Source organism: Dipteris shenzhenensis, chromosome 30 (genome assembly GCF_047967505.1).
Source record: "Dipteris shenzhenensis isolate YYH24624 ecotype China chromosome 30, Dip_SZ_1.0, whole genome shotgun sequence".
Classification (NCBI taxonomy): Eukaryota; Viridiplantae; Streptophyta; class Polypodiopsida; order Gleicheniales; family Dipteridaceae; genus Dipteris; species Dipteris shenzhenensis.
The window spans coordinates 23,307,430-23,332,236 of record NC_141625.1 but is presented as its reverse complement, the minus strand read 5'-3'; the positions used below and the strand labels follow the sequence as shown (position 1 = coordinate 23,332,236).

The following is a 24,807-nucleotide window of genomic DNA, read 5'->3' as shown; positions in this document are numbered from 1 at the left end:
CAGCAAAAATCCTTCAAAGGATCAAATAGGTTTTCAACATTACCACGTAAGTCATGGGTCCAATATATCTGATTTGCATTTCTCCCAATTGGCTACTATCATATCTGCATGTTCCTTAGCGAAAATCATCCAATATAAAAGGAACACCAAGTGATCTCTTCCCATAAGCAATGGAAGTGAGAACGACAAAATCATAGGGATATGGTCAAACAACCTAGAAAATAAATTGGGGTCATGCATCCACTACGCTCTCCAAATTCATAGAATCTATCAAACTTGCACTAAATTCATGAACTTTCCTTCTATTTGTCTAGGAAAAGCCACTCTTGGACCATTTTTACACAATCAAGTAAACCCCAACCCATCCAAAGCTCTTCCCAACTCTCTACCTTAGAACTAGAGGCACCTCTTCTATTGTGAGATATATCCTCTAGTCTCTCTATAACATTCCAATCACCCCCTAAAAGCCACTTGGACCTCACTATATTTTCACTCAGAAATTGCCAACATGCCCCCCGCTCACTAGAATTGTTAGGAGCATACGGACGCAAGATAGTAAATGAGAACTAAATGTCAAAACTTCAACATCTAGGAGGTGCCCCCAAGATCTCCAAAGAGCTCCTTTCTAGAAAATGAACTCTTTAACAACACGGAAGTACTCCCCTCTCTCTACACAAGTAGTAGACCCAAACTTAATAGCCTTGATTCCTAAAAGAAAACCAAAATAGGTCTTCTTTGCCGCATTCTAATTGTTGCAGTAGGATTATTCCTAGGTTGACATCCTAATGACCCGTGTGCCCTTTCTTCTCAATAAAATAGCACAAGCTCTCAACTCCCATGAGAAATTTAGATTGAATATTAATCTTGCCTAACCCCACCCCCCACTTGGGACCTCAATGTGATAGGGCTTTAAAGGTAGGTATCACGAAGGAATTGGAATGCATTTTCCTACCGCCTCTCAGATTCCTAGCTGCATCTTTAATTCTTTGAGGGAGTGGTGAGACTCATTGGCCATCTTCGACCTCCTACAAGTCTTTCTTCAGCATCAAAATTTCCTCTAGATTTCTCTTCCTATGGTTTACATTAGGTAAATCTTCATCATCTGCTGCAACTATTGGGGTGGTTGTGGGACTAAGCCACCATTAGACCCACTATCTCCTAAGGAGGGTTGACCCATCTAGGAGAGCAAGTACCTTTCCCTCCACTATTATCCTCTAGGAAATCATTTGTTCCCTCGGGTGGCATCCCACCAACTACGTCCATAGCTTTTGCTTTGCCTTTCTTCCCAATGGCCTTCCACTCCTCTCCTTTATGCTCTTTGGGGTAGCATCCAGTTCCCCTACATCCATGGACCCACTTTGACTTCTTTATTAGATTCACCTAGCTTCTGAATCTATGGAGTGGCACCAATAGGCCCTTGAGCACCTGCAACAACATCATCGCCCACATGCATGTCCTTTCCATCTCCATGCACATCCTTTTGTAATTTTGAGGGATAGTCGCACACGAAATAGCCTCATTCCTTGGAGATAAAATAATTGTCTTGGAAAGCCCCAAACAAACATGTTGTATGCAACAAACCCTCCACGTGATCATGATGTCTAGCTGTTTAGCAATATCTTAAGCATCATCCCACAATATCCATGTATTTTTTGGCTCAAAAGGCATCCTCATAGATACTGGGATGAGGAGTTGTTTGCCTAGTGCATATACCAAGTAGTCCAATGCATCCCCCAACCAAAGTAGTGGATTAGGAAAATCAACCCATGTAGGACGTTAGTGGTACAGAAACTCATCCACACTAAAAAAGTGATAAGTGGTATAACCAAAATTGTAGCTCTTGCATGGACAAATGACATTCCAGCAATAACATTATGGAGAGCTTGTGATACACAACAATGATCCCCCCTCGGACCAACTTACCTAGCTCAAGTATGATTCTATTCCTAGGCACCTTGTAACTATACGGATGCTTGTAACCTGTTTTTTGCAACCCCTTTTTTCCCGACTCTTGGGATCTCCATGCAACGTCCACATGCAAAACATGTTTTGGATTCCTCATTAGAGATGACAAAAATCCCTCCACTGATGTGAGTTTCTACAACATTAGTGTAAGAATCAATGTGTCCCTTGTTCATATTTTTGTTGTATTGTATTGTCCCCAAGAAGAGCATAGGGAACATTCCTAGGGCTTTGTGGCCAGAAAAAGCATAGCTCATGAGGATGGAAGATTGATAGAGTGTTCCACCCCCTTCTACAGCAACTCCATCTCCCAATTGTAAGCATGCATGCACGGGCAAGCCCCGCTAAAATTTTGGAGTGCACTTGTGAGTTCTCCAACACAAGATCCTAAGGAAATAGGTGCAATGGCCCAATGTGGCGAGACCTTCCTCAACATGACCAAGGCCAATCAACCCCCACAGGCCAAGTCAGGGCACCCTGCCATAAAAACTAGCCCCAAGTGTCCCTCAACCCAACAAGACCAACTCAGATGCACCAATCCTCCTCAAGCATCGAGAGACAAGAAATGGCCATGACCCCAACAAGACCAATTCCAAAGATGCACCAATCCTCCTCAAGCAACAAGGCCAACTCCAAAGATGCACCAATCCTCCTCAAGCAACAAGAGACAAGAATTGACAAGGAACAAGTAGTAGCTAAGAAAAGAATCACCCTAGTCCAAGAGCAAAAAGAGAGCTCCTCGGGTACTAGTATCCCTCCATCATGTTAGTAAACATGATGGAGCTACACAAGCCTTGTTGGCTTGAATAGCTTTGTGCAAAGCCACCTCTAGCATGAGTAGCTCTAACATGGGCACAAGTGAAACTTTTACATTGAAAGTTAATAAGTGGTTGCACCTATCTTTGGTTAAGGAGAAATAATTCTTAATCAATTGAGACAAAATAGATGGGAGACACAACGAGCCATATGTAACACCTAGTGCATGTGCGTGCAATGCTCATCGTAGTTGAGATGACTCATGCTAAAGTGGATCTTTGGCGGAGAGTCAAGATGTAAGTGTGATTAAAATGCTAGAAGAATGTAACGGCTTACCCAAACACCATGTACAAGTAAATTGAATTGTGATTAGATGGCACATATGAAATAATTTGTTTGCAAGGATAGATTCCTATGAGGTTCTCTCTTGCATGAGTGTGAAATCGCAATCTCATGTGACGTTGTCCTTGCCTATAAAGGCAATCCTTAGTGTTAGTTCCTTCTTTGCTTAAGCTTCTATGGTAGATATGGACTTTTAGACTTACATGCGTTCCCCTCATGAGCACATTTTGTTCTCCTCCCCAACTAAACTAGGAAGGGCCTAGGCTTCACACAGCTTTTCGAAACATTCATTCGTGACTATGCTTGGCGTTTTCAGTAAGCTTAAGTATTGACCCATTACGTAGATGATTGAACTTGATGAGTATTTCAAGAATTTGAAGCATTCAATCACCACTACATTTTTATATAAGATCAAGCCTTTCTAGGTCTACCTTTTAGGCATCGTTTTGTGTTCATTTTTGTGAGAAAGCGTCCTCTTAATCGCTCACCTTTCTTCTTTGCCACGTCGCTTATCCATGTCCCATTACTAACTAAGGCATTGCTCAAGCCTTTCTAGGTCTACCTTCTTGGTAGCGCTCTGTGTTCATTTTTGTGAGAAAGCGTCCTCTTAATCGCTCACCTTTCTTCTTTGCCACGTTGCTTATCCATGTCCCATTACTAACTAAGACATTGCTCATGAGTAGTTGTAGTCCCTTGTTTGATTGGACTCACCTAATCATTTTGTGATCAACTAATGAGAGAGGAGATGAAAATATGAAAGACTTTCTTTGCATTGTTCTTTTTTTTGTACTACACACATGATTAAGATTGGGTTCACACCACTTGGCGGCATCCTCAAGAAGGACTGTTGTCTTGATAGGAGGGACAGGCTTGGACACTGACACAAAAGATTTGTTTTCGACCCATAAAGGCCGCGCACTTCATGGCAACCAATACATGATTGGCCCATTCCATCTCCTCCAACCGCTACACCAATCGCACGTTGGTGACACAAATTAGCAATGTGATGACCGCCGGTTACTACCCCATCCTCCAATTCTATTTCCTCGTTCATGGGCGGGCGGGTGCGGTGGACTCACCCTGACTACGAGAGACACATCATCTGTTGGCCAACTGACGTGTTCTTTCCGGAGGGGAATCAAACTCGGGCAAGGAAACTGTGTTCTTGAAGTTGAGTAGCACACTTCCAATAGAGATGATGACAATTAGTAGACTCATGAGTCATGAGGAAACACTTCCCGTAGAGATAATACCATTGGGCTGTTCTTGAAGTTGATTAGCACACTTCCAATGGAGATCATAACCATCTCATGAATCAGGTTGCTGCCATTTCCTAAAATCAAAAGAAATCACTCATCTGCAATACTGTCTGAGCACCAGAATGTTCTTGAGTTTGTAGCTAATTGAGCAGCGGGTATTAACTAAACAACTCATCATTTCCTAGCATGTGGACTTCCAACTTACGAATTATATCCAGGAAACTCCTTCGATCCCCCCGAAGCTTTGTGTCTGCTCACATGAAAGGTCGTCAATTAGTTTCTCCTCCAATGCAATCTTCGGCTGTCTGCAGTGGATTTCCTCAATATACGTCTCATCTTAGAGCTTGCAATTTCTCGACTGAACCTTCGGGAGAAGAAAGCCTCCATGGCCCAGTGGCCATCGATTACGGGTATAGGTCGCTCCCCCCCGCTGCGGCAAAATACTTTCCCTTACTCCCTCTTGTAGGCTAGGAACACGGTAATGATTGACGAGAAAATGAAAGTGCTGCGTGTCTTCTTGGGCGTACTCAAAAGTGGGACACCGTCTGTGCTGTTGTAACTTTGGTCTCCTTTTTGTTTCGCAGCTCTTTGTTAGAAGAGAAAGAGTTCCACAAATTTGCTGACGAAACACTTGATCATATACAAGAGAAAGTTGATGTGAGTGTTAAATAGATCTTCATTCAAGGTGACCAGGAGTATCGTTTTATGACTCCAAATGTCGATATAATCAAACCATCTTTGAATGAGCCAACAGCAGATTCTTGTTGTTTTGCAGGAGCTAGGTGAGGAACTCGAGATTGAAGGATTTGACATAGACCATGTAGTAAGTTTTAAGCATATAAGATGACATGTGCCCTTTGGATCTGGATTATTTTGAAACCCGCATATTTAGTTGTCTTTACCAAAGGCCCGTGCTGATGACCATTAAAGAATTGACATTAGCACTGTACATTACGGACTTACCATGATCGACCGATATCCGTATCTAGAACAGTAAAGTACTAATCTCCACAATGGCCTCTTTCATGAAGTGAAGGAGAAGCCCTAAAGTAGCTCCCTCCATGTCCATCATGTGCAACCCTTTATATAAATTTTAATTCTCTGCCTGAAGCAACGTTTGCTTGAACTTTTGCTCGAATCAAAATTGAAATTTTCTTTTTGGCAGATTTAAAGGGTATGACTCGTGTGTTCTAGCGTTTTCATATTATTCTTAAACCATTAAAAATATTCGTAATAATAGATGAAACCAAATTATAGAGCAGTGATGTTTTGATGCTGATTCGAATGAAACTTCTCTTCATCAGGAGGGGGTGCTGACATTAAGGTTGGGAAGGTATGGTACCTACGTCATCAACAAGCAGACACCAAACAGACAAATTTGGCTTTCATCGCCAGTGAGGTATTGTCTACTTTTTGTCTGCTTCAAGGTTAATTTGAACATATTAAAGCCTGATGGTAGGTCTCTGTGGATTACGCCCAATGGATTATATGCTAAGTTACCCATTAAAACGCTGCCTAACTACAGCCTCCTTGCACTAAATTGTCCCCATTAGTTTGCTGATCATAAATTGGCCGCTGGTTGTGTATGATCTCAAGCTACATTGAATTGGACTCTGTTGTTTGATATCTCATGGGAGCAAAATTCCAGAGCTTTTTGGGGGCCCTTGCTGCAGAGTTTGTTTCATTACACACAGTTGTTAAGGGCATTTATAAAGCTTATTGCAGCTTGTAGGGATATTTCTGCAGTGCTCTTGACTTACAAACCAATGCAATATAACAGTGCCCACGATAACTTTAGATGTTAAATTGTCTTTCTCAACATGCACGAAGCCTTTGGCATAAGACCAGTAGACGCTTGCTTCATCTGTTGGTGTGCCCGGGAGCACCAGGGTCCCAATCCCTGCCCATAGCTGTCTCAATCCCCGCCTAGAGTCATGCAATTCTCCTCACACCCCAAAAAGAGCCGGGCTGGGATGGAGGGTCTTCAATCAAAGCCATATAGCCAAGGATCCCCACTTGACATGATTGTATATGGGACTAAGGCCGGCCTCCAATCCACATGTCACAGGTACATTTTTACCCCTCTTTCAATTATAATGCCACCAGGGAATTGGCCCACATATTCCAACATGATCGTGGTAGATTTGCAAGTAACACAGGTATGTTTAGGAACAGATGGGTGGACAGTTTTGAGAGTGTTGCCTCCTTTGTAAACGAAGATCATGGTGAAGCAGGGCACAGGGTAACGCGTTTATGTGAGCCTACCGCTTATTGAAAATCCAACACAAGGTAATGTAATAAGCAGAGTTGTAGGCATGCAAATGTCTTGGAGAAACAATTCATTTGACCAGCTTCCACAGTGTGGCATCCTTCATGAACTAGCTTTCTTGTGTTTTCCTGAGTTAGGAGGTGAAATCTGCATGTCCACTAAACAGACAAGCTAGAGTGTTCAAGATGGGGACTGCCTCCTATAATTGTATTCCTTGTTAGAGAACGTTCTCATGTCTGTCAAGCTTTAAGACAAAACTCTGCAACGAGACCTCTTGATAAAACAACTAATAGAGAACAACTGAAGAGGAGAGCTTGAAAAAAAACTGAATTAATCTTCTTCAACAACTCTAGCAAACACCATGTATATATAGCTCCATATAAGACAGTCTTAGTACAAACACCTGCAGCTATTTGCTGCTGTGTAGAAGAACCAAAATGGGTCTGTGTGTTGCTCCTACAATCTGCTCTCTTGCTGCTACTGCCATGTGCTCTTTGTCTGAGCTTCAGTGGTTCTGCTGGTTGGGAGTATATAGGCTAGTGGCCGCTTTATATAGGGAGGGAGGGCCAGTCATCCTCCCTCCTCGAAATAGCCAAAATTCAGCCCTAAATAGGCACACCAGTCCACATGAGCCCATGTGCACTGACCTGCACTAGGGCCCTTCTGGCCAACCTAATAGGGCTGACCAGGCCTTTTCTAGACCCAGCCCAGGCATTGTATACCCCTTGTCAGTCTATTCTCGCCCCTCTATGGCCTATAAAGTCCCGTGTGGCAGCCTATAAAGCTGGCCACATGTCTGTAGCATGCTGCTGCACATCACCAGCCCACGTGGCTGTTCTCTCTTGTCCAGATTTGCCAATGTAGCACCTAGATCTTGTGCCTGCATGGCAGGCCCATCATTCCCTAATCTGTTGCAAGTGTCACCCCCACATGCTCCTCATTTAGGGGCTTACAAGTGGGGCAGCAACACTTTTAACTGAACAAGAATACAACAAAGGTAACCTTTACAAGTCTTCAAAAGAAGAGTTCTACCCTTGTGCTGCAGGCTGGACTGTCACAGTACATTGACTCCAGTTGGGGTGTGCCATTTCCAAGTTTCACCCCAAACTTCAAGAGAATCAGTGTGTTGTCCGTTGTTCGTGGATTCAGCGCAGCTGCAAATTCTAAGCACCGGAGGCAGATTCCAAGGTGAAGTACCCAAAAGGGGGCAGTGGACAGGGGAGAAAAGGGCACAGGAAACACCTCTTAGGTGGGGTAATTTTTCTTCTCGGAGAAAAATGCAGTTGTCATGGGCATCCCTCAGCCCGTCTTACCCTAGGGCAGCACAGGACAGCCAGTAGAGTCCCCCGCATTTCTCCATCAGCTCCAGCAGTAACACCAGCAGCTCCAGCAGCCTTAGCAGTAATCCAGCAGCTCTAGCAACAGCTCCTTGAGCTGCATCAGCCAGCTGCAGTTCCGCAGCAGCAGATGCAGTCTCCTCGCCTCTCCAGCAGCCCTCAATCTTTGCTCAGCAGCCCCTCCTTATCCCATCTTTTCATGGGCTCTATTCCCTACAGTTAGCTACAGGCCAGCACAGCTAGCTGAGTCTCAGCCCCACAGATCGAGCTGAAGCAGTTCTGCCTCCATCATTGAGGGAAACGGACAGTCTGCAGGTATCTGGTGGTTGCCAGGCCCAACCATTATGATTAAAGATACTGTTAGCATAGCTCACTGTGCAAAAGTGATGTGATCTATTTGATACATATTCTCATCTCATCAATTAGCATCCACGCTTTTGCGCCCAGTAGTTGGTACGGGCACAATTTGTGAGAGAGGGATGTAACCTTCTTGCCCATTACGTTGATATCAAAGCTTCAAAACTTTTCTTCCTTGAGTTTGTGAGGAGCAATAGGGGGGTAAGGAAGTGGAAGTATAACACCCCGGATGTCTTCTACCTCAGTTAGCCTCTCCATGATCCATGACTCCCCTCCATCCTTCAGTGTCGATGGGAGATCTGCCAGAACTAGCAAGGCCAACCAGGGAATGTTGATGACCTGCTCCAGCAAGGTCACCTTGAGTAGAAAGTACCCAGCAGTTCAGGTGACAATGAGGAGTCAACATACACACCCATTGGTGGGCACACACTCGAAGTATCCATTACATGAGCTGGTCTGCTAGCCGTGATATAGCCAATGATGCAGATGTAGACATGATAGACAGACTCTTCTCACAAGGGTCTTAGGAAACTTGTGCCATAGAAGAGTGCCGGGATAGAGAAGCATGAAAAGAACAGGATTGTGTAGCCAAGGAATGGGATCAGAAGGCTCATGAAGCCAAAGAGGAGCAGACTGGAAGGCTCGAGATGCTAAAGACGACCAGGATCGAGCGTCGATTCTGTCTTTGCTTTGGGCCTTGTGGCAAAACCCATTCGCCCAGTTCCACCCTCACAAAGTCCTCATTTTCAGGGAAGCTCAATTTGATAGGTATGATGGGAAAACAGAACCATCAGTATTTGACTTGGCTCAAGAGTTATTTTTTCATTGTGCAAACACAGGACAATGAGAGGTGCATCCTTGCTTTCCATGCACTTGACACGAGAAGCTCTCACAAGTGGCATACATAGCTTAGAACACAGAGTTGGACGTAGCCAGCTATGATTGGGAAGAGCTCATCAAGGACATCCGAGACCGATCTTTGTATCACATAATGCGTAAACCATCTTCACACCCAGCTCTTTGAGCTGACTCAAGTCGATTACTACATAAATGGCTTCATGCAATTGGTTATACAGTTGTAGGTAGCCGACGTGGCCTGGATGAGCATGCAAGGTCTCCGTTCAGATATCCAGTGTTATGTCCAAAGTTTCAGGCCAAAAGCATGCGATGTCACTTACGAGCTTGCTCAGAATTTTGAGTTCATGAGCAAGCGTCATGGGCTCAAAGGACCCCTTAACAAATAGTACTAGGAGGCCTCAAGCCAAGGTATTTCCAAGCTGTTTTGCACTTCAGATATGTGGAGCTCTGCATCAATGGGATGGCAGAGAAGCAGACCTTCACTGTCAGCCAATTAGGACTGTCAAACATCATCTATGGTGCACCATGGCTTGCTGACCATCGCACAGTAGTCAGGTGGCGGGACCATTTTAGCGCAGGATACAAACGGAATGTCCCAAATGCTTAATATGGTGCCCGAGCTGACCCACAAACCCAGCACGAGCATTTGTGCTATTGGAAGTGGCAGAAGATGGTGGATGCCAAGTTAGGCAGAATGGGAACTGGTGGTATAAGCCAGACCCCTTGGAGACCTTTAATCAGGCGTTGGCCATTCATCCTCATCACAAGTACCGCCAGCGGGGGTCTGCAGACTTGCCTTCTATTCCAGTGTCAGCAGAAGGGGATGTCATGGGCAGTCTGTGGCCCATGGCCATCTGTCTAATCCTAGGTCAATCCGTTGGCCATTCATAGGGCCCAGAACGGGTCATTTCAGAGACCCAGTCGGCAGAGTCCGTGACCCAGTCAGGTCCACAGCCTATCTTCCTCCTTCCTCTAGCCAGCCAACACTTCGGAAGCCTATAAATAGAGGCCTTCCTCGAACAGTAACCTGCAGCCTCAACACGTACTCCAGCAGGCTCCAGCAAAAGCTCTTCAGCTGCAGCAGCAGGAGATTCACTGCACTCAGCCTCTCTAACAGCCCTCAGTCTTGCCTCAAAAGTCCCTGTGGTCAGCATAGCCCCTCCTTATCCCATCTTTTCATGGGCACAGTTCCCTACAGTTACTTACAGGCCAGCGTATAAGCCGGCCTAGCCTCAGCCCCACAGATCCAGCCCCTTGAATGGGACCAAGATGAAGCAGTCCATTCCCCCCTCATCTAGGGGAACCAGTAGTTGTATATGGCAGCAGGTAGTCGGTGATTGTCAGACCTAATCATTATGAATAAAGATAGTTGTTAGCATAGCTAGTGCAACAGTGATATGATCTATTCCATGCATGTTTGCAGTATTTCTCTCTCTTCTCAGCTAGCATCCACGCTTCGGCACCTAATAGTTAGTATGGGCACAGTTAGTGAGAGCTTCTTGCCCATTACATCTGTTTGGAGAAGCTTTCCAGGATTACAGCAGAACTTCTCCTCTTGTTGGAGTGGTGTGCAGGCTGCTTGGGGAGACACTAGGAGGGAGCTCTGGCTGGGAGAGGGCAACTATGACAGGAAAGCTGGGCAAGGGGATTTGTGGAGATAGCCACCTGTTTTGGCAGCTCGAGCTGGCAGATGAGAGTTGCATCCCTTGAGCAGGAGAGATGGAGAGGTTGTGTGAGCTGGAACTGATGGAGGGGGGGAGAGAGAGCGCTAGCGAGAGAGGAGTGCTCTAGTAGCTTTTGGGTCCTCGTTAAAGAGGAACAATGGATAGGATTGCATGTGAAGAGTACATAGGGGTGGTTTTTGGGAAAGCAAGTTGTAATTGGAACTTCAAATGGCTTTATTATGTTTAAGACATAATGTCAAAAAAAAAAAGCTCAAAAATAAATGAATAAAATCTTAATGCGTAAGCAAGTTCTTGTGTGTGTATTGGAGATTAGCACAACAGAACTTGAAATTTAATGTGCTTCAAGATAATATTGAAGCTTTTAAAAGGTATGTATACCATATATCATACGGGCAGTGATGTGTGTGATACCATATATCATGAAACCGGCCTCTAATCACTCAAAGGGCAGTGGAACTAAACCTTTAATCACTTCAGCACTTATTTACAGCTCACAAAGCATATATCACAGCCATTAACCATTGCATGATCACCATTTGGCATTTACCCATTTGTTCACAAACAAAACCACTGAAAAAGGGATGGAAGCTAGAATGCCCCTGCTCAACAAGCATAGATTAGTGCACCCGATTGGCCCCAAACACCGTGGCACCCCTTTCGGTATTTCTTTATATTTCACAGTGAAATGATTACAAGTTGCATTTGGGAGACCTTCCCTGCAAGTGAGCACATAGCCCCAATTCACTGAGCCTTCGCAAGGCTTTCAAGCGTAGAACACCATCACAAAAGTGCACTTAACCCATAGGCTCAATCATGGTTGCCTTCGTTCAACGTATGGAACGTTCCGTTCTAATCCGTACGATTCGTATGTTTTTTTTTTCTCCCCTTTCTGGTTTGTTTGTTTTTGTTTTTGTTTTTTGCGTTTGTTTGTTTTGGATGACTGGTTTTGTTATTGGTGGTGGTTCTGCCAAACTGATTTTGGGCCTCCCAAATGGCTAGGTTTCATATAAACCCCCTCTCTCCTCACCATGATCTCACACTGACTCTCCCTTCTCCATCTCCAACAAGTGACGAGGCTCAAGCTGCATCAAGCATCTTCATCTCTCTCCCTCTATCTCCATCAAGCACCTATATTACATGTTTTGTATAAGTTCTAAAGCTTGTACAAGTACCTACTCCAAAACTCTAAAATCTTGTCTTTTTTTTTGGGTATCGAATGTACCATCAAACGTACGCCTAATATTTTTTAGTTCATTTAGTACCGTACTAATATCGAACGGTACGCATCGAAAATGATCGTACGTGTTAACTATGGGCTCAATCCAAAGGCATTCTCTTTTGCGAGTGCAATTCCATTGGCTGTCCAGATGCAATCACATTGCATCCCAGCTGCACTCTCTTTGAGTGGTTTCCAGATGGCATTCACGAAGCTTTTCAAAGCTCCAAAATAAAATCAGCAAAGTATCCAACCAAAGAATGACTCATGTAGCACTGCCTGGGCACTTGTGAACCAAGAAAGAGACCGCACATGAGGCCAACCAATAGCTTATGGCAAAAAGAAATTGCAGCAGCAAAATCAAACTCACCAAGCCCTGAAAACTCGAACCAAGTCCTCAATAGCCAAGAGGACATAGTAGCCAATGCCCAATTGCATTCTCAGCCAAAGAGGAGTGCAAAGGCATGAAGAAAGAGCATTTAGAAAAGCTGACCAACGAATTCCACTGAAAAATGCGAAAAGAAGTACTTCTGTCGTGAAGAAGTGGGAGTTCTTGGGCTCAAAAGAAGCATGCTTCAGAGAGGAATGCATTGAGAAGGTTTTGGAGAAGTTTCATCACTGGAAAGTTCTCTAAAACTGAGAAAAACCAGTCAACCAGCACGTGGGACCACTCGAAATTCAACAGAAAGCTGTAGCTTTGCAAGAGGAGAGGCCCAGGAGGCTGTAGAAGCAAAACGATCCAGAAAAAGCTTCTTTTGCAAATTCGACCAGCAAAAGAAGTGCTCAGCTCTGCCCGTTCTATCAAATGCACAGAGGGAAAAGCATATCACTGCGAAGGGGAGGTAGAGGGAAAGCCCTCGGGCCAAACGGAAGTTGAGGAATCCAAACAGGTGAGGAGTTATAAAGAAAAACGGAATTCAGCTGAAGGAGGCTGAAAAACCAGTCCAAAATCTCAACAAAGGGAGAAGATGAGAGAGAAAACCACACATGTGAAGTTTAGAAGGCCCAGGAAGATCCAGGAATGGCAAAGGAGCATGTAGAAGGCACTAGAGCCACTTGGAACTCTAGGGGGGCCACTGAAGGTACATGGCCCTCTAGGGGGCCCATTAAAAATGCCACATCATCATTTTCCAACAAACACTCTTTTAATTCCTTGGAATGCCTTTGGGCCCAGGGATTAATTACGCTTATGTGCTAGGCACCATGCCGCGTTTAATTACACATTATTAAGCCCACGCTTGGACTTTTAAAACCAAAGTTGTCATGGTCTTGTAGTACATTAAAGTTCTTTTCAGAAACCTGGAAAGGACCATAGTAACGCATGTTCAGCTTTGTGTACAACCTTTCCTTGGCTTTCTTATTTTTCAGCCTTGCCTTCTGAAAACGCAGCAAAACCCAATCACCTTCTGTGAATACCAATTCCCTGCAATGCTTATCTGCTGCTCTTTTCTGCTTGTCTTGACTTGTTTGCAAGGCATATTTGATCTTCTTGTAAGCCTCTTCAAGGCTTTCCACAAAACGATTAGCTTTGAAGATTTTCTCTTTTGTATGCAAAAATGGGAGGTATGTTCCTGGCACCTTCCACTATTTCAAAAGTTGCTTTATATGTGGATGTTTGCACCATATTATTGTAAGCATATTCCAGCAAAGGCAAATAATGCTCCCATTTGCTTTTGTGGTCTGAGACATAGCATCTAAACATATCCAGGATGGTAGAGTTTTCTTGCTCCGATTGTTCATCAGACCGAGGGTGAAAAGATGATAAAAAATTCAGCGTTGTGCCCATATTTTCAAATAGCCCTCTCCAAAAGAGGCTGGTCATCCTCGGATCTCTATCACTGATTATGGATTCAGGCATCCCATGATACTTGAAGACATGCTGCAGAAACAATTTGGCCATTTGATCTGCTGTAATTTTCTTTCTTATCGGCACAAAGTGGGCTTGTTTGCTAAACTTGCAAATTATTGTTCACAATCCATCATGTCTAGTAGGAGTACGTGGAAGATCAAACACAAAATCCATAGCTATGCTTTGCCATGGTCTATACGGAATTGGCAAAGGGTGTAACAACCCAGGTGTCTTCTGCCTGGTAGGAGTACGTGGAAGATCGATCAAACACAAAATCCATAGCTATGCTTTGCCATGGTCTATCCGGAATTGGCAAAGGGTGTAACAACCCAAGTGCCTTGTGCCTGTCAAACTTTGCTTTCTGACAAACCATGCATGTTCTCACATATTCTTCCACATCTTTCCTCAAAGATGGCCAATAAAAGTATTGCTCCATTGTTGTAATTGTTGTTGTAATTCCCCTATGTCCTGCATATGGAGGAGCATGACTTTCCATTATGACTTTCTGTCGCATTTGATCAGTGACACTGAGTCGTCCATGCATCAAAATGAAACCCTCTTTCAACATATAATGATCATGCCTTTGACCATCAGAAAGCTGATCATAAATAGTTGAAAAATCAGCATCATTAACATATTGATCTTTCATCACATCTAACACATTGTTGTAAGCAATGCTCACTGCTGAAACACTGGGTTTCTTGGAGATTGCTTCAGGCCGTGGTTTCCTGGAAAGTGCATCAGCCACGACATTTTTGTTACCTGGCACATGTACAATTTGAAAATGAAACATTGAGAGAAGTTAGCCCATCTCATGTGCTTTTCAGATAATTTTCTTTGCGTGAGAAAATATCTAAGTGATTGATGATCTGTCTGCACATATAAATCAGCTCCAAGAAGGTAATGTTTCCATGTGGTCAAAGCATGTATCACTGCTAACATTTCCTTCTCGTATGTCTGCAAGTACAATTCATCATCTTTGAGAACTCTACCCTCACATGCAACCACTCTGCCATCCTACATCAAAGTGCCTCCTATGCTATTCCCACATGCATCACAAGTTACAGCAAAGGGTTTTGCAAGGTCTGGCAAGATAACAACGGGTTCGGAACACAACTTTTGCTTCAACTCTTCAAAAGCTGCATTTTCCTTTGGTCCCTACTGAAACGGTACAGCTTTCTTCTGTAAAGCATGCAAGGGAGAAGCAATTTCTGCAAAGTACTTTATAAACCTCCGATAGTATGAACACAATCCAAGGAAGCTTCTGACTTCATGCAGATTTTTTAGAACTGGCCAACTCCTTATGGCCTCAACTTTTGCAAGATCCATCTTGACTCCATCCTTTGATACTATATGACCAAGAAAATGAATCTCATGCATAAAGAACTCACTTTTCTTGGTGTTTATTAACAGCTTGTGTCTTTTCAACTCTTGAAACATAATAGTGAGGTGTTTCCTGTGCTCCTGCTCATTTTTAGAGAACACAATGATGTCATTGAAGAAAGTGCTCACAAACTTTTTGTGTGCTCTAAAAATTCTGTCCATTATTCTATTGAAAGTGGCAGGTGCATTAGTCAAACCAAAAGGCATCACAAGGAACTCATATAAGCCAAATGAAGTGCAGGAGGCAGTCTTGTAGACATCTTCAGGCCGTATCCTTGTGTGATGGTATCCACTTTTAAGGTCAATACGACTAAACATTGAGAAACCTTCCAACTGATCCAATATATCATCAATGCATGGAATTGGAAAACGGTTCTTAATTGTGACTTTATTCAAAGCTCTATAATCAATACACATTCTCCAACTGCCATCCTTCTTTTGCACAAGCAACACAGGGGAACAATAAGGAGAATTACTTGGCTGTATTAATCCCTTTTCTATGAGTTCCTTCACTTGTGACATTATCTCTTCCTATTGTGTCTTACTGACACGATAGGGAAGTATATTAGGCGGTGAGCTTCCTGGAATTATATCAATTTGATGATCCTCGGGCCGCTTGGGAGGTAATTCTTGAGGAAGTGCATGTGAGAAACAATCTTGAAAATCTGAAATAAAAGCAGCCCTTTTTGTATCTAAACCAGAAAGAGTAGAACCTTCCTGAACTGGTTGGCTGTTCTCTTTGACAAAAATCAAGTACGTTGAAATATGACGCTTTATTACATTGGAAATACAAGAAGATGAAACTATAGGGACGGACTCCCCTTTCAACTTTACATCAAGTACATGATTTTTGCCTCTATGAGTTAAAGAAATCTTCCTGTTCCTCATCTGCACATCAGCCCCCACCCTGTACATCCAAGGCATCCCAAGCAAAGCATCACACTCTGGCAAAGGCATAATGTAGAAGTCCTATGCATCCTGATATCCCTAGATATGCATCCTCAAGTTGCCAATGATAGGAGTGACAGGTGTGTTGAGTTCAGGGTTGGCCATATCACACATGCCGGATGGCCCCATTTCCTCAGGCTTAATGCCAAGCCTTCCTGCCATATCAGGAGTTATGAAATTCGCCTTTGCCCCAGAATCAAAGAAAAACAAATGATTCTGATTTCTGATTTTCCCCCATGCTCTACACATCTCAGTCTTTTTCGTTTCCTCTTCATCATGTGCATGTGGCAAACTCCCAATCACATCTGGAAGAAGTCCTACGGAAGGTTTAGGCCTTTTGCCCTTCCGATCAGCCTGTTTATCATCATTCTTATCATCATCTGACCTGTGTCTTTTCTTGGATGGGCAATCATAAGAGTGGTGTCCCTCTCCTTTGCATATAAAACATTTGTTTTGCTCCATGAGTGACTTTTTCTCTTCATCAGATAACTTGGTACGGGGCTGTTTATTAGGCTGTCCACGCCTTTGACCAGCTTTGAATTGGGCTTTTCCTCCCTTTTGAAATGGTCATTTGCCATAATTTTTATTTTCAGATTTGATGTCCTTCTTATCCTGGTGTTTGGTAGCTCGTTTGCTGTCTTCTTTCTTGCTGTCCATAAAGCCCAAATTCTTCTCCTGCATCCATGCATATGCTGTCCTTGCATTCTCAATTAATTGAGTCATAGAACCCACCTTGGTTTTGATGCAATAATCACGTAGCTCACTAGGCAATCCACAACAGTACCTCTCTATTTGCTCTTTTAAAGAAACATGCCTATAAGAGCTCAATGGCAGCAAAACATCCCAAAAACCTCTGGGTGTAATCATCAAGATTTTTGCAAAGTTTGTATGACAAGTCATGCCAGTGTGAAAGTACTTCACTTTCAAAAGTTGGAGTAAGCCAAGTAGAAGAGAACACTTGCTTAAATTCTTGCCAAGTAGCAGGTGCATCTTCATGAAGCATAAGGTTGGTGTACCACTTAAGTGCATTGCCTTTCAAAAATGTGGCAACCTTCCTCATCTTGGATGCTTCCGTGAACAAACCCCCAAGAAATGCAGCGTCAAACTGTTGAAGGAGTGTGAGGGCTTTGTACCTATCCTGTACTCCATTATATGTCTCAAACTTGACATGAGAACCATCATCCTTAAATTCTTTATATACATTTGATGTTGGCTGTCCCAAAGATGGCTATATTTTTGCAGCATTCCCTTCACTAGGAAGAGCCATGCTTGGCTGAACATTAGGCATGGGAGCATGTGCTATGGCTTGCATGCCTGGCTGCATTCTCACATTCTCATACATGGCTTGCTTTCTATGCCCAGTTGGTGGTGAAATTAACATAGCATCAAAGATAGAATTTGTACCAAAATATTCAGGTTGCTGCCTCAAATATGGGTGAGGTGGCTGAGCCACATTTATGGACTGCACATTATTATTTTGAGGAGTAGAAGTACCCAAACCAAGGCCTTGTGCTGGCTGCTCATACTGTTGCACTGGCTGTACTTTTTGTACCTCTTTCTCAAGTGCTCTTTTGGGGGATTCCTCCCTCTTGGAAGTCACTTTCTGAGTCATTTTTGATGGCTGCCCCTCATGGGAAACTGATGCATGAGTGTGCTGTCCGCCATGAGAAGCTGATGGATGTGTATACTCACTCTTTCCGTGCTTGACATTTGTTTGCACAATCTGAGCCAAGTCAGCTGAGGCAAAGCAGTCACTGCACTTGCAAGCTGTGCATTTAACATAGTAGCATCATCTGACTCACTGCTAGAACTAGTAACACGGTTGAGTTGAGTTGAGTTGTAGCTTCATGCATAGCTTGCTCAAAAGGCATTTGTTGTGCTCCCTGCAGGTATACACTAGCTGGATCATTAAGGCTTTCCTGCCTTCTCCTTTAAGGAGTTGTGGAGCTCTCTTGCTCATGGGTACTCACCATGTTTATGGCTATAATATTCAGCTATCAAAAAGTGCAGCAAAGATATCCTTCCACCAAACTACCGAGGCCCACCTCTTGAGGAAGAGTGTGTGGTATCCCGGCAATGGAACCAATGAAACCGGCCTCTAATCACTGAGAGGGCAGTGGAACTAAATCTTTAATCACTTCAGCACTTATTTACAGCTCACAAAGCATATATCACAACCATTAACCATTGCATGATCACCATTTGGCATTTACCCATTTGTTCACAAACAAAACCACAGAAAAAGGGATGGAGGCTAGAATTCTGCTCAACAAACATAGATAAGTGCACCTGATTGGCCCTAAACACCGTGGCGCTCCTTTCGGTATTTCTTTATACTTCACAATGAAATGATACAAGTTGCATCTGGGAGACCTTCCTTGCAATTGAGCATGCAGTCCCAATTCACTGAGCCTTCGCAAGGCTTTCAAGCATAGAACACCATCACATAAGTGCACTTAACCCATAGGCTCAATCCAAAGGCATTCTCTTTTCCGAGTGCAATTCCATTGGCTGTCTAGATGCAATCACACTGCACCCCAACTGCACTCTCTTTGAGTGGTTTCCAGATGGCATTCACAAAGCTTTTCAAAGCTCCAAAGTAAAATCAGCAAAGTACCCAACCAAAGAATGACGCACGTAGCATTGCCTGGGTACGTGTGAACTAAGAAAGAGGCGGCACACGAGGCCAACCAATAGCTTATTGCAAAAAGAAATTGCAGCAGCAAAATCACAACTCACCAAGCCTTGAAAACTCGAACCAAGTCCTCAATCGCCAAGAGGACATAGTAGCCAATGCCCAATTGCATTCTCAGCCAAAGAGGAGTGCAAAGGCATGAAGAAAGAGCATTAATAAAATCCGACTAGCAAGAATTCCACTGAAAAATGCGAAAAGAAGCACTCTAGTCGCGAAGAAGTGGGAGTTCTTGGGTTCAAAAGAAGTGTGCTTCAGAGAGGAATGCATTGAGAAGGTTTTGGAGAAGTTTCGTCGCCGGAAAGTCCTCCAAAACTGAGAAAAACCAGTGAACCAGTGCGTGGGACCACTCGAAATTCAACAGAAAGCTGTAGGTTTGCAAGAGGAGAGGCCCAGGAGGTTGTAGAAGGGAAAAAGTCTAGAAAAAGCTTCTTTTGCAAATTCGACCAGCAAAAGAAGTGCTCAGCTTTGCCCGTTCTACCAAACACACGGAGGGAAAAGCAGATCACTGCGAAGGGGAGGCAGAGGGGAAGTCGAGGAATCCAAACGGGTGAGGAGTTATGAAAAAAAAGGAATTCAACTGAAGGAGGCGGAAAAACCAGTCCAAAATCTCAACAAAGGGAGAAGATGAGAGAGAAAACAAAACATTTGAAGTTTAGAAGGCCCAGGAAGGTCCAGGAATGGCAAAGGAGCATGTAGAAGGCACTAGAGCCACTTGGAACTCTAGGGGGGCCACTGAAGGTACATGGTCCTCTAGGGGGGCCATTAAAAATGCCACGTCATCATTTTCCAACAACCACTCTTTTAATTCCTTGGAATGCCTTTGGGCCTAGGGTTTAATTACACTTATGTGCTAGGCACCATGCCGCGTTTAATTACACATTATTAAGCCCATGCTTGGACTTTTAAAACCAAAGCTATCACGGTCTTGTAGTACATTAAAGTACTTAGAATTTCACGCCCCTGTGACATATCATATGCTACACCATACATCATATTGAAAGCATTTAAAAGGTGTGTATACCATATCATATGGGCAGTGATGTCTGTGAGCACACTTCGTAGCTCGGGCACGTCTAAGTTGTTTTGCCCCAGCATGATCTGTATCAGCAGCAGCAAAGAGGGCACGGTAGAGCAGATCTCCACCTTTGCCATCTTCCACCTTTAGGAAGGAGCTTCTCCTTCACTATAGTTGTATCCATTCATTTGCTACACTCAGTAATACAGTAAATACTCTTTTCAGAGAGAGGGGCGGGGGGGGGAGGCTGTTGCAATGCAATCCTGCCTCAGTTTCACACACCCCCCTACAGCATTCATTACATGTTTTTGTGTGGGTGTGCTTCTCTCAGTTCTATCTCTATTTTCAGTCAGCAGTTCGTAGGAAAGAGAGAGTTAGGCTTCTCCCTATAACATTGCCACATACTACTCACTAATCTCATCTATGACACTTTTACCGGGTTTTTTCAAAACCATGGCATTCTTCACCACCTTTTAGAAGGCCACTAATGGGGTGCAATAGCAAGATCAGCCGATTGTCCTTTTGCTGGACTTGGAGAATGCGTATGATAGAGTGGACTGTGGTTTCCTATTGGGCACAATGCATTAGAAGGGCTTCTTGAGAGATGGATCCAAGGAGTTTCCTTGCTCTATGCAGGGAGCTCAAGCAATGTGCTCATTGTGGGACAAAAGCCTTTCCCTCTGATAATCAGTTTGCTAGGGATGCTCCGTTGTGCCTTTTGTTTCTTTCTATGTCTAGAGGCCTTTGGTTACTTCTTGAAAGCGGAGGATGCTCTGGCTTGGTAGGCATGCATCTTTTGATATGACCGGAGATTTTGATAGCACCCTGCACATGGATGACATGACTCGTGTCTTGAGGGTGTTCATTGCTACTTATATTGCATGGCATCCCAAAGATGCATCAACTTGCACAAAATCGTTCATCTTCCTTTCAACTTCAGGAGCACCCTTGACATGGTGAGAGGTTGAGGACCTTAGATGGGTCACTAGAGGCTAGATGGCGTGATAGCTTGATTGCCAGGTTGGAATGGACAGCTCAGCACAATAGCAGGTTCCTCCAGCTCTTGACAAAAATGGGATGCCTTGGGCTAAGTATACAAGCTAACAAAATTAAATCGATTAACAGTTTTAGGGTACACATCTTACAAAGCTTGCATAAATAAACGTGGACAAAATATATATATATTCACCGCAAGTTGTATTGGAGCACCGCCCAACTCTCTCTTGCAGGCAAGCTTTGTTAGTAAGACAGTTGCTGCTGGCCAAATCTGGTATGTGGCATCCGTCATGTTGTCCTTCCAAAGGCTATATTCGCCAGTCAAGGAGATTGGTTTTGAACTTTCTTTGGACAGGATCCAATGGGACTATGGACACTCAAGCTTGTGTGGCTAGGCAAATGATGATCTTCCCATGGGCTTGACAGCATTGACCCAAAGACAGAGAGCGCAGCTTATGAGGCAAGATTGTTGTTCATGGTTTGACCCAACGTACGAAACCATGGAAGCAACTACTGCAACGTGGCCTTTTTGGCAAAGCCCCCCCCCCCCCTTACAAGGGGAGGCTTGCTCTTGATATAGGCTTTGGTGAAGATTTAGCCGGCAATGTAGAGATACACCTTTGGCATCCACAGGCTGTGGCCCAGACTGAGTTTTTGCAACATCCTTAATGGCAGCGCTGCTTGTTGGAGAGTAAGGCATTTAAAGAAGAGCACTGGGTCCCTGGTGTGTAATAGGCCACTTTCTAGCCCATGTATGGTTTAGCCACTCAAATCAGATGAGAAGAGATGACAAGTACTATAGGTAGTTCCCAGGAAACCATTCAGCAGCGTTCTGCTATATGCTAATGTTCAATGTAAACTACTCTGCTTGATTTGTTTTTTAGCACAATAATGTGGAAACAAAGTAGTTTACATTCAATGTTATCATTGTTTCCGCTCTTGGACTGTTTGATTTATATCTGAAGGTGTTTCAAGATGATGCTTTTCACTGAGCTGAGTAGGGAGAGAGAGGCAAGGAGGCCGACCAGGGGTCACATGATATACATGTAATGTAGCATGAAGTGGTGAGAGAGGTGGGGAGGTGGGGGGCTGAGAGGAGGGGATCTGCTCACCTTGAAGTGTAGTATGGAGACATTGGACTTGATCCATCCCTGAGGATCTGAGGTCTCTAATGTTCAATGTAAACGCAATTGATTCAGCTGTAAAATTGCTTGAATTAGGTGGAAGATGTTTTCAGGTGCTGCTTTTGACCTCCACAGCTCTGAAGTCATGTCAAACATATACCTACAAGAATGTTGTGGTGTCTTCTATTTTAATTTAGTAGTTGTAGGAGGGAGTCTACCTCTGTGTGCATGGATCCCCTGGTTCCCCAAATATGGACGATGAGTAGGGGATAGTTTCTGGCTGTACACAGTTGTCTTCTACAGTGCTGTTTCATATGTCTAGACTTCTCAATAGCTTTAGGTATTATTTAATTCAACACTTACCACCATATATCATGGCCTTGTCTTTTTGCAACCATGCACACACGCAACTTTTTTTTTTGGGTGAAAATGCACGTGTGCGCGCACACACACATGCACACAATTACTTTACTTACAAGCGCACTAATCTGTGTTGGACATTGTCTGCCACAGTGGGCCTGCAAGATTCGACTGGAAAGGAAAAGACCACTGCTGGGTATACAGGAGAACAAAAGCTGAGCTGCTGAGACTGTTGGAGAATGAGCTGAAAGAGCTATTGGGAGCCTCAATACATCTAGCTCAATGATTTGTACTGCTGTAATCAAGTAGACATCGACTTCCTTTCAGTTTTTGGGACCAATTTGGGTAACTCTCAACAAGCCCCTAGAGGCAGCCACTTTGTAGCTCTGATTTCCATGCTTACATAATTGATAAAATCAGCTGCACAGATGATTTAGATGTTAATTTCAGGATTGGTTCCATTTCCACTGTCAATGATAAGAAGGTGATACCTACAAGGGTCCTAGGTTCTTCATTAAAATAATCCTCTCATATTCCTTTGTTCAAAGCTTCCTACTCTTACACACTTGGGCTCATGACACTGTTGCTGAAGGATTCTAGTCCTTATGTGAGCTGCTTCTCATGTAAATAGATGAGGTGCTGGATTGGGTTACTGATGACATCTGTGGAGATGCTTAGTAGGGACTTCCTGCTATTTAAGATGGAATTGTTGGTTTTTATTCTCGTGGGTGAGTTTAGAAGGTGGAAACTGCATGTTTCTGGATTCATGTAGATATATGCCAAGTATTTTCCTTTTGCTTGTCTTAGAAACTCACAGCACACTTTCCCAAAGATACGAAGGGCACCTTTTACTGTAGATGAGGGGAGACAAAAGGTTTAAAAGGTTTAAAAGGTGGAGGCAAACTTGCATAAACTTGTGCAAAAACTAGTGAGGCAGAGGCTAGTCTAGTGTTGGCCTCTTTCTGCGATAATATCTATGTCTGTGCACCCTCCCGTGGTACAGAGAAGGATTTTAGCTAAACTATTGACAAACACATCATCATAAGACAAACTGAATATGCATTACTATTCTAAGCAGTTTGCCTAAATTCATACGGACATTCAAATATCACTGCTTCTGAGCAACTGCATTTTCCATGCAAATGAAGACGTTTATAAATCAAAAGCAGCATCAGTAAACGAGTTATACTTGGCACATCGCAATGTGACGGTAATAACAGCTAAATATAGTCATTTTTGTCACTTGTGACTAAATTTATTTGAAAATTGTGGTTTAGTTTCAGGGTTTTTTTTAATATAAGGGGGTTGAACCTGCTACACCCCAGCCTGTACTAAGATTCAAGACTGTAGCTCTCTTACATCGACCTATTCCTTGTATATTTATGTTTAACCCTCATCTCCCATCCCCCAACCCCAATTTGCATGTCCATCAGCTGTTTCCAATAAATTCCAAGTTGGAATCCAAATTGAACTAGATCAATGCGTTTACTTAGGTTATGAAGTTAGAGAGGAATTTGAGACATTATATGAGGATGCTCTATGTTATTTCATAACTTAATATGTTATCATACTATATAACATGTTAGTTGTAGATAGAAAAATAGAAGTCCTTGTGAGTTAAGAGCCATGTATTTCTTGTAAGATCTACTATAAAATTCAAAGCTACCAAAGATATGCACTATTGTATTTTCCTCGTGTTGGGCACTCCTGTGAGTGGCTAGGTAGTGGGGAGGGGATCCCCGAGGTGGCCCATATGACCATTGAGAATGGTGTAATTTGCATCTTCTAGAGAGGCTAATAAAGGGAGAAGGGAACCCTAAGGGTGGAGCTATATGTATTTCTTCTTCATTATAGTGTTGTGTATAGTTAGTATATGTGTTCACTGCTCTCCTCTAACTCTCTCCTATTTTTCGTAAGATGCTATCAAATCCGAATGGCTCCTTGTGCTTGCCCTATTTGTTAGCCATCTCTTTTCTAGACTAAGTTTTCCATCTAAAGATATGTTCATTTAAAGCTTTTATCTCCTTCCACCATCTTCAACTCAATTTTAAGCTTTGTGGATTGGAGAGTTCTCACTAGGAGAGGAGAGAGAAAAGTTTGTAAGGTTTTAGAGGAAAGAAAGTTCATTTCTCACATGATGGAGAGGTATACTACTCTATTTTGTGATCATATAAGCTTTGTGGAGTGGAGAGTTCTCAGTTTGAGAGGGGAGTGATTAAAAGGAGGACCATGTATTAATTTTAGTAAAACTCATTACAAGGAACTTGTGTCTGTTCTTTGCTTTTTCTATAATATCTAGAATGGGGGCTTTGGAGTCCGCTAGTAGGCTCTTAGAGCTAAATCTACTAGCAATAGCATCAGCAGAAGTGGCTTCTTCAATAGCAAAAGACATGGCA

The 24,807-nt window shown here is 43.4% G+C and overlaps 1 protein-coding gene across 2 annotated transcripts; it reads left to right on the top strand.

Annotated features, from left to right (window-relative positions):
- The first annotated feature begins 4,320 nt into the window (after positions 1 to 4,320).
- Positions 4,321 to 23,331, top strand: FH (frataxin-like protein). 2 transcript variants are annotated; one of them, XM_087401830.1, is made up of 7 exons: positions 4,321 to 4,729; positions 4,904 to 4,976; positions 5,095 to 5,142; positions 5,624 to 5,718; positions 22,565 to 22,791; positions 22,828 to 23,194; positions 23,229 to 23,331. In XM_087401830.1, exons 1-5 carry the CDS (start codon positions 4,506 to 4,508, stop codon positions 22,695 to 22,697), a joined length of 573 nt encoding a protein of 190 aa, XP_087257956.1. In that variant the 5' UTR covers positions 4,321 to 4,505; the 3' UTR covers positions 22,698 to 22,791; positions 22,828 to 23,194; positions 23,229 to 23,331. The 2 variants fall into 2 exon arrangements, with proteins under 2 accessions (XP_087257956.1, XP_087257955.1); XM_087401829.1 differs by having other exon boundaries at positions 22,565 to 23,194.
- The last annotated feature ends 1,476 nt before the right edge of the window (positions 23,332 to 24,807 follow it).